A 14,153-nucleotide genomic window follows, 5' to 3' on the forward strand; every position below is an offset into this window, starting at 1 on the left:
TTAGAAATATTAGAATAAGATATTTAAAATTATTAAAAGTCCTATATGTCAAAGACCATGTTTTGGTCCACCGCTCAACAAAATCGAAAAAGACCAAACTTGAGGCACAAAAATATATATACATTTCAATACCAAACATTACCATTTAGTTCAGAATTACAAGAGTATCACCTCAAGATAGAAATACAAACAAAGGAAAACCTAGGACAAAACAATATAAGGTTAACACCTTATGACTGACCAATAGAATCAGAATAGAAGCAACTGATTCATTCTTTTGACATTTACGCCAAAAACAAACTCATAAACATGCGAGAAATATTCGAAAGAAACACTTACAAATATTAACAGTTCATGGCATATATCTGACTAGTCAGAAGGAAAGACAGATGCAAGGAACCCCTCGTCCTCCAAGAAAATTTGCAAATTCTTGGACTTCATTAAAAACCTTACTGCTTCCTCATTAAATTGCAGCATGAAAGCCAGCTTGATCAGTTCAGAGAGTGCACCAATATGCTCGCTGTTCTCCCATAACACGCCCTCAGATATTGCTTCAGAAAAGTATGTAGCATATTTAATGAGATTCTTATATCCACTAGACCTGTCTAACTTCTGTGAGAAAAACTTAGACGCCTCTCTATCCCAGCGTATCATTCGGTTTGCTCTTGCTTTAACAGTCTCCCCTGAAGAAAGTAATAAACTGTAGTTTACAGTTATCGGTTCAACTGTCTCAAGGAAAGTAATATTCAGAAGCCTTCGGATAGTTTCATGCCTCCTTTCTGCTTCCATTTTCATCACAGGATTTGCTAGAAAACCAAGAATGAGTGTAACCAGACCTTTTGTAATCAAAATCTCCTTTGGATTCACCTGATTCAGTTTCTCAACATCCACTGAGGATGATTCTTCCTTCATTACAGATTCAGATATAGTGCGAACACCAATTTTCCTGTAAATATCAAACAACTGTATCTGAGGTAAAGAAGCCACACTTGGCTGAGGGTACCAGACAAAAACAGGTTGAGGAGAAAATTGTTCAAAAAGACCCTTCAGCTGAAGATCATCAGCAATAAAAACATCATTCTTGTTGAACAGCAAAATTTCAACTGAGCTGGAAGCAACTGGCAGTTTCAACAGCTTATCAGTGAGAGTTCTCTCGGTCTTTGCACTCCAGTGCTTCGAAACATAAACCCAGAACTTAAGGCAGTCAGCATGTGACAATTGGTGTCCTGAACTTTCCCAAGCCTCCCAAAGCGTACAGTAATCATCAACTGAAGGATTGCATCTAACACAGAAAGCATGGGAAAAATAGTTAAGCAAATTTGGTTTATAATATTTGTCAAGAACTTTCAGCTGTGTACCGAAGAGACCATCCCTGTCATGCAGAACACATTCTTCGGGCCTCACCCACTCTCCATACTGACTTCCCTTTGGGATCCAAATCCATCTCGCAACTTCACTGTCTGGCACCCAATTAAACTGGCTCAAGTAATTATATATTCGAACAATACTAGAAAATTGAACATGAGAATCAAGGTGGCTGGCAATCAATGAGCATCCTTTCTCAACATCAACGGTGACTCCTATTGCCTTGAGCTCTTTTTTGTAGGATTTAATATTAGAACCATAAAAATATTCATCAATGAAAGGTCCATCTGTCCGCTCCAAATAAGTGCCCCAACTAGAATCGAACAATAAGCACTTGTCTGGAGGCTGATAGCCTTCAGTGGTTTTCAACCATTTCTTGCAAATTCTTTTTGAGAAATCATCTGGAAAGGAATAACTACTATCTTGCAATAAAATCTGAAAGCATTTCAGCAGTGAAAACACATTTGCAGGAGTTATGCGGGTGTAGTCCGAGGGAAAGTGAAGACCAGCAACCACAAACTCAACACCATCTTTTAATTCAACAACTACTCCCATGCTCTTCAGCTCTTTCTTGTATTCATGAATGCCCTTGCCATAATAGTTATCAGTATCTCGTATGAAAGGGAGGACAGTAATTGGTGAAATTGATAGCCAATCTGGCCCAGACAGAATGCACTCGCTTGGAGTTTTTCTGATACCTAACGTAGTCCTCAACCACTTGACCTCACGGATGCATTTCTTAAGATCTGAAGGAAACTTGTGATCCGTATCCTTTAGCTGTCTAAAACATGACAGAAAAGAGAGAACATTTTCATCTGTCATGGAAGATGCCTGTTCTCTGAATCTTTTAGCAAATTCGTTGGCCGCCACCTCAAAATCTACCTTCACCCCGGCTTGCTTCAATTCATTTCGGTAAAAGAAAATCCTGCTTCCATAGAAACCACGATCAATTATTGGAAAAACTTTGAAAACCTGTAGAATGCAAACCCACTGATGGTCAAACAAGAAACATTCTCCTGGAGACTTGTAACCAAAATTCGTCTTGAAGCTTTTCACACCTTTTAAAGCCTCAACAAGTTTGTTGGAAGATCCTAGACGACGCATACATTCCAGTATCAAAAGAACAGCCTCAGGTGTCAGAGAAGTCAAGCGTGAAGGTGATTTTAAGTTGTCTACAACAAGTTGGTAATGATCACTGAAGCCAATTATCACACCAAGCAACTTGAGTTCCTCTCTAAAAGAAAGGATTTCCTCTCCATCTTTATCGATGAAGGGGATGTTACTGATTTGCGATGCAGTTTTCCATTCCTCATCAAGCAAAACAGATTCAACAGGAGACCTGTCACCACAGCATGTCCTTAGCCATCTCTTATCCTTGATATTGTTGATGAATTCATCCAGGGGAAGAAAACTTTTTCTCAAAAATCTAATGAAATTTAGCACTGACATAGTTAAATTGGAGTATTTGAAAGACATAAGACGCTCCCCAATAAATTTACATGCTTCCACATACTCAGACATAACTCCAATTTTCTTTAGCTCCTCCTTATACTCATTTATTCCATCACCATAAAACCTTATATCAAGCAATGGAATATCAACAAGCACTGATCCATTCTGCAAAATGTTTCCCAATGCGGAGGAAAGCATGAATGACTGCGAAGGTGGCCGGTACCCAGGACAGCCACTAGTAGTAACTTTCAGCCAGCTACCTTCCTTTATGCATTTCAAGAACTTCTCGGGAATGAAAATTTCTCTACATTTCAGGTTTCGAATCCAACCCAATAGCAAGAATGCATTTTGCTTGGTGAGTGGTGATGAGACCGTAGGAATTGTAGCATTAGGAGGAGATATATAAGGGATATCAGAAGCTCCGACATGGGTTTTAAGGAACTCTAAGAGTCTTTCTCCAGAAGCATATTGACCTGCAAAACAGCCTGGTTGCAAGTAGTCTTCTGCTAACTCAACATAGCCTTCATTTGTCCATGGATTTGAACCAATCAATCTTACCCATTTGCTTCCATTGGCAGGGACAAGGACCCCTTTTCTGTGTGTCTTTAGATTCCAATAGTTATCCACAAGTGGCATAGAATCACATAAAACACCAACCTCCCATTGGGAAAGGTAAGACTTTTGAAGTGAGTGGTACAAGAAGTGAACAAAGGCAATAGCACGCTTCTGGCAACTATTGAGATATTTGTTAAGGTGATCTGCATACTCATAGACGCTCATAGCACCAACCTTCACATGATCTCGTAGCCACTCCAACACTGTATCCCTCTTAGTGAAGAACCGTATACTTTCTTGTGTGCTTTTCGGCCAAAAAAAGTAATTGGCTGGACATTTGAATTCCTTGTTCCAATCAATCAGCCATGAGATATGCTCAGAATGACGGGATAACGACACCACTCTGTCACGATTCAACTGCATGGATTCATTTATGCTACACAAAGACACCTCGCCATAAAGACCCACATATTTTATTAGTGGTATGTACTTGATGTTGGTAGAGTCAAATTTGAACCTCCAGTTATCAGCAATAAATAGTAAAATCTCCAAATACACATCCTCTGACACTCCTTCAACAAGTTTAGAACTTTGGATGCACTTTGCGTACCATTCTTTGTTGACTAGTTCCACACCCAAGAAATTCAATATGTGATCATATTCTGTTCTATCAAATGAAGAGCTCAAAATGTACTTTCCATGTGATGAAAGATGAAACAGGCTCACCCCTAGCTTCCTAGCCTTCTCCAGAATGGTCCAGAAAGCAAGCATAAGCCTACCAACTTCATGAGGTTGATGAAAGAACCTCTGCTCCATGTAAGACTCACTTGGAAGAATACTTTCTTCAAGAAGCTTTGATTTGATGGACTCCCTGACAACATTCAACTCTTGATAAGAAGAGCTGTTGATGGGAATGAACCTGAACATGGGAGCCAAACTAGACATTGGAACATTTTCAGAATTTTTAACTAGTGAAACAAACGCATTGATAAAAGCAGAGGGCACGCAGTCAAGAATCCCTTGGTTCCACTTGTTGTCTAAGAGAATTGTTTCCCTTGATGAGGCAAGAAGAAAATCTGCCTGAATTATGAAGGGAAAGTTGGTAAACATCTCTGTGGGAAGAAATGCATAGATCCCAGGTGAGCTCATTCCCCTATGGAGGCGCTCTTCAAAAGGAAAAGCCAATGTGATCACCAACTCTTCAACTTCCATTCTCCTTTCCACTTTGTTTTCCTGCCTGACAGGAAACTTTTGCTTCCACATAAAGTACCTGCATTCTCCCTCAGACTCCTTACCCTTTTCATCAGCAGAGAGATGGATTGTGTAGGACACAGCATCAATGTTCTTCCTCACCACCAATTCAGTCTCACTTGTAATTGCAATTGCACTTACAGTATTGAGCCTGGGATCATTGTTATGTTCCCTTACTGAAAGCCGCCTAATCTTTGATAGGAACAATAGAACTTCAGGATGAACATTTGAGAGCTGCTGCTTCACAGGTTTGACCTTATCGAACTTCAGAGGTAAGACTATTGTTGTTGTTGGAAGAGTAGTCCCAGAACCATATATTTTTTTGATGTCAGAAAGTGTTGGGTTCTCCTCGACCCATTCAGGAACTATGTACCCAAGATTGCAATGTGGGCAAGGATTTTCATTGAACCGTATCTGATATCCATTGCTGAATATGTATGGCTGAGAACTAACTAGAAAGACACTCTTAAATCCAATTCCTGCATATTAACCAGAAAATAAGCTAATTTGAGCAATAAGATAACAGCTAAATTGTCATTTCCAGTAATTATCAACATCATTTTGATTTTATCGTTTTCTTTCACTATAATTGAGGAGATAACATATAGTACTCTGGATTGACATCTTAAGATTAGCATGGGAGTCAATTCACAGGCATTAAGATAAATGAGAGAGAGAGAGAGCTTAGAGATAGTCAATTCCTTTGCTTATTTGTATTTTTTCAAATTGTGAAAAAAATAGTTCCAACTTTTACTGTCATTTTTTCATTGTAGTTTCTACAAAAAAAGAAATAAAAATGGGTAAAAAAAAAAGAAATAAAGATGCGAAACATTTTTTTTTTATTCCATATTTAAAACCAATATAAAAACATGTTTGGAAAATATTTTCCAATCATGTTCTTACCCATTTGAAAACATATTTAAAAATGGTGAACCAAACAAACCCTGGAGTTTCGTTTTAGATTTCAAGAACCATTTATGGTTTTGAAGATTTGCGTTTAATTATAATGAATTTTGCTCTAATCATTTGACTCTGTCTTTTATGTCCTTAACTAACACCATGTTTGTTTTCACATAAAACATTTCTCAAAAAATGTTTTCCTCATTTTCGAGCATTTGGGACTACTAAAAAACTTGTTCAGACTGAAATTATTATTCAATGACCAGGAAAAACACGTTCTTTGGGGCTAAAAATGTTTTACAGTTTTCATAGACAAAAAACATTTGCAAGAGAACAAAAACCTCCAAAATGTCAAAAGTATTCCTAAAAGTTAAAAATGACCAAAATTCCCTCAAAAGCACCCAAATGCTATTGAAACATTGAAAATGACTAAAAGATCATTTAAACCTCTAAAAGGACAAAATATCCCCCCAAAACCTATATTATGTCCTAGATATCCTAGAATCATCTACGACGACAAAAATAGCCATAAATCTCCAGAATGGCCAAACTAACTCAAAATTTTAAAAAATGCCCTTGAAACCTACAAAAAGAGAAAAAAATAACCTCAAAAACCCTTAAATGACAAAGAATCACCCCTAAAAACCTCTAAACGATAGAAGAAACCCTAAAATATCCAAAAATCAAAACCTGCAAAATAGCTAAAATACCTTTACAATACTCCCTAAAACCACCAAAATGACAAAAATATCATAAAACCATTGAAATGACAAAAAATCTCCTGAATCCTTTGAAATGACCATGATATGGCTCAAAATTTTGGGAATCGCCCGCATATTTCAAAAGTCATACAAAAAAGCACTTTACAATATCATTTTGGAGCTTTCAAATGCTTTTAATGATGATCTAAATGTGTAAGTTCAGGTTTTTTTTTTGGCACTCTTATTTTGATTGGGCTTACTAGTGTAATTTTCAATAGTTTTATTTTTTTTAAAGTGTTAATTAAAGTTGTTATTTAAAACATAATTAAGAATAAAGAAAAGAGTTTAAAGGACACAACCAAACACCGAAAAACAAAAAAATTTCCTTGAAAAAATTTCCAGCTAAAAATATTTTGCACCGAAACAAATAGAGACTAACTTAATAGCACGATTTTGTTTTGATGCCAGGGGGGGGGGGGGGTGGGGGGGGGATTTGTAAGCATCCAGTAAGTTTTAGACTTGGAAACTATCTTCCACCCATTTTTACAAAAGCAAGTGTCATTTGAACTGGAGCTCATTGATGACTAAGAATATACATTGTCTTAAAAATTCCAAAGACTAAGAATACATACCATTTCTATAAAATTAATTGTCAAATATTAACATTCCCTCATACCTTGATTTGTTTGATTATTTTTTTATAAGCAGTATTCTGACTTTGCAAAATTTCATCATGCAAGAAGATTTACTTATAGATTTTATGCTTTGAACTCTCTTTCCAAGGCAACAATCTTTCATGCTTGATTCAAGCAAGTGTTGTAATCCAAATTGCATACGACTTTGAAGTGAGCATCACTAATTTCCATAACATATTAACTCTTAACTTAGCATTTATCAATTTAGAGAATAATATGTGAAAGTTGTTCCTTTTGTGGATCAAAGAATTTTGATGTTTGACTTAAACAAATAAGTCACTAATGTTATGCTTGTTCTGACTTCTTTCCAAGTAAACCCAATTAATATTATTAATATTCTTCTTAGCAAAATAGCATTTTGAATAAATCATTTTGGTGTTACTATTTCTCATAACAGTACATACACTAGAGTGGCTAGTATAAGCTGTAATTCTAGGAAACTAGGTAAAGTACCTTTCTCTCCAATATAACCACATTTCCTATTGCCTTTCTTGGTGGACCGACCAACACTGCAAATAGAGTCAATGTTTTTTGACAAGAAACCTTTTTCATTGTTGAAAATCAGCAATGTTGCTGGAGCCCCTGTGGCTGTAATGTCCTCAGAAGTTATGACAAACTCAAGAGATGGATCCACACCCTCCAAGTAAGTATTATCTTCAGCATTCTGACAAATAAAAAATAAATAAATAAAAATTCAACATTGAACAAAGGTCAATAAAAGTCAACCCTATTCTTTTGCTCCATAAATACATCTAACACTAAGTCTAGATACAAAACCTCTTTTACAATTTTTTCACAACAACTGTGTTTAGAAGTTTGGAGTGAGGGAGAGAGGAAACAGGAGGCAAATGATTACATTTTCTGTTGTTTAAATGTTTTAAAATTAAGTAAAAAAGTCCTCCCCTTTGTTTGGATGTTAATTTGGAAGGAGAGAAAATGATAATATATCATATAAATTAACAATTATAACCATCTTTGGCTAATTTTGAGAGTTCTTTTATGGTTACAACAAAATTTTACAATATTTTTACAAGCCAAAGTGTCAGTCTACCATAAGTTGTTGTGAAAATATTATGATCATGAGCTTTCTCTAATTTTAAAGAAAATGATATAAATTGACATCAAATAAGTAAATCTAACAATTGAAAATTTTCAATATAAAGGAAAGGTTAATTAAACCTTCTCTATCCCATTACCTCTCCTTCCAAACACATTGTAAGATCTATATTGTTGTATATACTTGTCATTATAGTCTTGATTTAGGACTATGTCTGAGTATATAATAACGATTAGAATTTTTATAGGATGCGCCACCAAAGGGTCCAAAAATCTACCGGATTTCTATCATGAAAGGCAAAATGCTACCGGATTTTTATCATGGAAATACGGTAAAGATTCCAAATTTCCAATCACCTAGCAAAGCATTGATGATGGCTACACACCATCCCAAAACAATTTCAGTATACAACAAAGAGGTGTCCCTAATAGTTTATTTGTTAATAATGAGACAGAAAGATGAGGGCAAAACTTAAACTAAGGTCATGTAACTAAGTTTTGTGTCCATAAGATAAAAGTTAATTCACAAACTGACAAACATGTACATCATCAAGAACCCATAACAAAAAAAAACACACACACGTACAAAAACATATACTATTTAAGAAAAAATGAATGAGAATGAAAAAGTAACCTGAATGAGCTCCATTAGAAAATGTACATCCTTGGCATAAAGCTCAGCAGAGAGGTTCTTGACAGCTTGATGAAGATCCTCAGTTAATGGGTTCTGTTCCCCTCCAATGGAGAACTTTTTTCTACGTATCTCTTCAATGTGTTCTCTCGCTTCCATATCTGTAAGTAACAAGTAACAACACACACACACACTCAAAACTGAAAAACCAGAGATATTTTCTGCTTTTGCATACACAGAGAGAGAGAGAGAGCAGAGTGAGAGAGTGTGGAAGTGGAAGGTTCACTGTACCTAATGTGCTGACGAAGTTTACTTCTCGAGGAAGTAGAAGAAAGCTGAGAGAGATTGAAAGCCTGAAAGTGATAAAAGAAAAGTAAAGGGTCCTAGGATTGTACGGAAAGTGGAACTTATTCGACAGCTTGGGCCAAATTGCTTAGAGCTTTTGTCGCTTTTTCATTTTTTCCAAAGGAGACTAGGGAGAGTGTGGAATAATAGTGGACGACCAAGACTTGGTTTGGACTTTGATTGGTTGCATTTTCACTTTTCCGAGAATTTTGTCATTTACTTATGAATATGATTTACGAGCCTTCAAAAAAGAAAATATTCTTGGAGTACGGGAATGATGCCCTGCGTTTGCTTAACGCGTTTTTTTGCCTTCTACGTTTTAAATCCTGATCTAACCGCAATAACGCCCTCTAGAGAAGTTTGAATAGTGTTATTTGTAAATTTTTAAAATATCTATGAGTGAAAAAAATGTATAATATTTTTTAAAAACTAAAAATGGGTATTTGAAATATCCTACCAAACGGGCCCTAAGTTTTCAACTAGTTTAAAAACGCATGTTTTGCCTATCCTGAGTCCCACGGCAATAAGTTTGCCTAACGTGCATTTTGTATTTAGCCTATTAGCTAACTTAAAAAATTATTTTGCTACAATATTTTTAACAATAAATTTTCAGTTTTCAGCAAAGTAAACGGTATCCAAACAGACCCTTAGTCATTCCTTTGATATTCATGGTAGAATAATAGATTAATTAAATGGTCCATTATAAGTTCAACCAAAATTTAAAAAAAAACAAAAACAAAAAAAAAAAGTCTATTGAATGTCATTTGTGAAAAATGCTACCTTTATAATATTTTCACAATAAATTATAGGTGATTAGTTGTTATTGGTTCTAATTTGAAACTGTCATTGAAATTACTTTTCCATCCTACCAATAACAACTCGTAACAATTTATCATATAAAATTTGTTGTGAAAATGTTTAGCATTATTAGAAAAAAGTGTACAAGCTCACTATATTTCGAGTGCTTAATAATTTATTTATTTATTTATTTGAGATGAAATTCTATTCTAGTTTAATCAAATAATTTTTTCATTTATTTGAAGGTGTCAAGCTAACGAATGCCCTTAGGTCATTGGTTAACAATCTATTTTAAGAAAGTTTTAACACCACTTTTATAAAAGAAAAAAATGAAAAAAAAATATCAAAACATTAATTAATTTTTTTTATTTTCCTATAAAAACTTTTTTAAAATATATTATTAACCAATACTTTAATAGCATTTATTAATATTTCTCTTTTTGAAATAAAATTCTACTCTAAAAAAGAGTATTAATTCACTATATTTTGAAAACATACTAACTAGCGAAATTGTTTCTACAATGAACTTAAATGGCAAATTTCCTCCCAAAAAAACCCGATCAACTCTTTTCCTTCCTTTCATTCCGTCTCCCCAAAAACAAAACCCACTCAATTCTCACTCTCTTTTAGACGCAAGCTCACTCCAACAAAATCTCTCTTTTTTACAAACGCATAGACCGAATATGAACCAAATTGAACCGAATGGTCGTCGTAAAAAGTAGCCCCAGTCCTCACCAATTCGAGCTCCATCAATCTCTACCTGCTTCATTGACAACGCGAGGTACTCTGTCCCAGGCTCCCAGCCCAGAGGGCCCTAAGATTTCATTGATTTGCATATGGCCATCTCAACATAGCCCACCCACCCTTGGTGCAGCCTAAATACTGTGGTAGCCCATATGTTTTCGCCTAGCTATAATTCTTTGTTGGATTGCCATATTATCATTATATATATATATATATATATATATATTTTATATTATATTTACACTAATTGTTTTTGACATTAATAAGTGGTTTCTTCAACTAAATCATGTGTATTGCTGTAATAACACCTCTGTTAAGGATGTAGATTTGGATTTATGTATGCTTGTGGCATGTTTTATTCTTAGTTCAAAGCCTGTGTATTGTTATAATAGTGTCTACGTGATATTGTGATTTAAAGATGACTGATATTTTGGTGATTGATAATACTCAAGGCTAAGGCTAAGTTGTGATATGTTTCTAGCATTATATTCTTTACATGTCTTTGTTGATTTCTTTAAGTTTTAATTTTGCTTATATAGAACTGTCGGCATTTAGATGTATTTGTGTGTGGTTATCTTTAGAATAATATATATGGATTATGGCTGTGGGAATTTACTTTTTGACCTAAGTAGTTTATAAATCTTGGGGCCTTGAAGCTTTATTTCATCATAGTTTGCCACAAATCCATTGTTTATGTATTACATATTATCTATCCCTTTAAAAGAAAAGGTCTATGAAAGGGGTTTTTTGGCCCTGTTTGATGCTTTCTCAGTGGGTATCAGCACCTATGTGCGTTGCTGCTGTGTGCTGCTATGCTGCAGTTTGTGCATTGTTGTTGTTGTACATGCTTATATGCATTATGCTTCTATTGTACTTAGTGTGAGCTGTATTGTGATACTTGGTAGCTGTTAGCAATGTACTAGGAATTGATGTAAAATCTGAGGATGTTTTGGTGGTTATTGGCAGATCACATTTTGTAATGGATGACCTGGCTAATTAGGCATGTGCTCAACGTATTATAGAGCATGTGATAGATTAGGAGTTAGTTAATCTGTTTCAGCTGCAAATTAGTTTAAAAGGGTGCAGTAATTGCAAGGAAGAATATCAAAAGAATAATAATCTAATTCTACTTGGGCTTTGTCTTGAACTCAGGGAGAACCACTGAACCATAGAAGATCAAATTCTACCTGGGCTTTGTCTCTTTAAAGAATGATTACTGATATTTTTACTTTAATTTTAGGTTTTTTACCTTACCAATGTAAAATTTTCTAATGTTCTTTGACTATCAGATTTTTATTACTGCAAAGGCCAGTTTCGAGTGTATGATTTTTTGAAATTGTGTTCTAGCCTATGCATGACAGGAAATTTGATGGGTTTATAAAGCTTTGATCTCATAAATATGAATGATAAACATTTAATATTTTTTCTTTGTTTGGTTTGTTGGTTGGGTCGGTGCTAAGATGTAAACATTTAAGATTTTTTGTATGGCAGAGGAGGGTCACTTTGTCAAGAGTGTAGTAAATATGTGGTTCTAGACTTCAGCTGATCTGTTTTCATTACTTTTATTAATTCAGTCTTAGAATAGTTTGACTTTGTTGGCTTTCTTTTATTTTGGATTTAGAATTGAGGTTGGAAAGTGTATTAATTGAGTCACTGTCAAAGATGGGCTATATTTTCCAGTTGCAAATATTGTTTTGCTATAATTTTAGCAGGAAAAACAAAAAACAAAAAAACAAACGTAGCAAACTTTGATATTGAAGGAACAGTTACGTTGCATTTGCCTGATACTTGTACTCTACTCACTCCATATTTGTTATTACTGCTGGCTCAATTTTTTTTCATTATGCAAGAGGGAGATAATAGTATCACTGCATACTGATGAGCCGACACCAGTGATCGAGTGGAGAGTATTAGCTAACAGCGGAACGGTGAGTTTTGTAGCTGTTAAGGACTCGAGCCTTTGGAGAATAAAGGCGGCGTAAGGGTTTTATATTTTATTTTAATTAGATTTGGGTTTTTTTGTTTTTCAATTTGGACTAATTTAATAAATAGTAATGAAACTCATAATTATTTTTTTCATTTATTACAAGGATTATCACAAATGTAATATATATAATTTTTGTAATACCAAAATAAAAACAATATAGTTTTTCTCAAGAATTCAAAAGGTTAGTTAGTGAAAATATTAATTTTTTAATAAAAGTTATTACAATACTTTGTGTATCATTAAAAAGTATGTAAAATTTGGAAATTATTCTTTTAGTTTTAAACAAACTTAATTTCTTAAACTCAATTTTTTCTACCATATAATCAAAAACATCGAGAAACATATCTAAAAATTAATCAAACTCAACAAAATTACAATTTTTTTTTTTTAAAGAAGGGGAAAAAAATTGTAACTCTTTTCCCTTAAAAAAAAAAAAAAAACCAGAGTACAATTCCAAAGGGGAAAAAATAGAGATTTTTTTTGGAAAAAAAGAAGAAGTATTATGTTAATGCTGTCATAATCTAATTTAACATCTAATCTAAAATGTGAAAAATGAATAGATAAATAAATAATTTGAAACACAAATCATACCTATTTTCGATGGAAACCACCAATTCAATCTATTAAAAGTGAAAATCAGACCCTTTTTTGATTATTAGACTGTTTCAGTTTTTAAACCATGAACCTTTCAAGTAGAAAGCATTTTAATTAAATAAAAAAATAACTCTGAAATACTTTAGTTAATTCCCATGCAAATGCGTTATTCTTAAATCAAAAGTAAATTTATTAAAGAAATCAAACTTACTAATTTTAATAAATTGAGAGAGAGGTGATAGAATAAGATGAAAAATTATAAAACATTTGGAGGAGCAAACTCTATCCAAACTAACAAATGAGAAGAATGTCTAGCTCTTCTAATGAAGGCAATGTTGCCCTACCTCCTTGTATGAAAGAAGGGATAATTCACAAGATAAACTTAGCATCTTTTATAAGATGACCGATGACCGCAAGAGAGGATCAACGTCTAGAGTAAGAACCTTGTAAACAATCTTAGAGTCTCCTTTAAAGATAGAGTGGGTAATATCAATTTCTATCACAAATTGTATTTGTATCGCATCACTCTAATTCAATTGTAATCCAAATCAAACAATTATACTTTTATATTGGAACAAGAAATTATATAATTTTATCTCGTGGTTTATATTAATTGTTAAGATTGAATATTATATTGTAAAATTATCCTTTTACCCTTAATTTTGGTTAAAGGACCCATGAAAAATGGTGTGTTAAGTATATAGAAAAATTCATAGGATTTGGTATTTCAGGCTTTTCAGCCTGAAAATTAATTTAAATCATTTCCGAGCCCAAGCCCATCTAGTGATCATGTTGGGACTTGGGACATGCAAGTAGGGTTGCTCTCCCACATAAAAGAAATGCATACATATAGGGATTGAGATCATCATTTCCTGTGGGATTGCCTAATTTTTTTTAGATAGTTTCAACTCATGAGATCCGCTCTTGATGATAACTATTTATTATCAAAGTAAGACACCAATTAGTTTTTGGTGTAAGCGGAGATTAAACCCCAGATCTCTTACTCAACTATCAAAAATTTTACCAGTTAAACTAATTGGTATCACCCAAATTTGATTAGTCTTTCACACACTATTTCT

At 34.0% G+C, this 14,153-nt stretch overlaps 1 protein-coding gene across 1 annotated transcript; it reads right to left on the reverse strand.

Moving 5' to 3' along the window:
- Window positions 1-99: 99 nt before the first annotated feature.
- Window positions 100-8,891, reverse strand: LOC126703567 (uncharacterized). Its single transcript, XM_050402527.1, has 3 exons — window positions 8,610-8,891; window positions 7,373-7,583; window positions 100-5,102 (listed from the first exon to the last, which is right to left on the reverse strand). The coding sequence occupies exons 1-3, from the start codon at window positions 8,763-8,765 to the stop codon at window positions 370-372; spliced, it is 5,100 nt and encodes a 1,699-aa protein (XP_050258484.1). The 5' UTR covers window positions 8,766-8,891; the 3' UTR covers window positions 100-369.
- Between the last annotated feature and the right edge of the window lie 5,262 nt (window positions 8,892-14,153).

This window comes from Quercus robur, chromosome 10, assembly GCF_932294415.1.
Source record: "Quercus robur chromosome 10, dhQueRobu3.1, whole genome shotgun sequence".
Taxonomy (NCBI): domain Eukaryota; kingdom Viridiplantae; phylum Streptophyta; class Magnoliopsida; order Fagales; family Fagaceae; genus Quercus; species Quercus robur.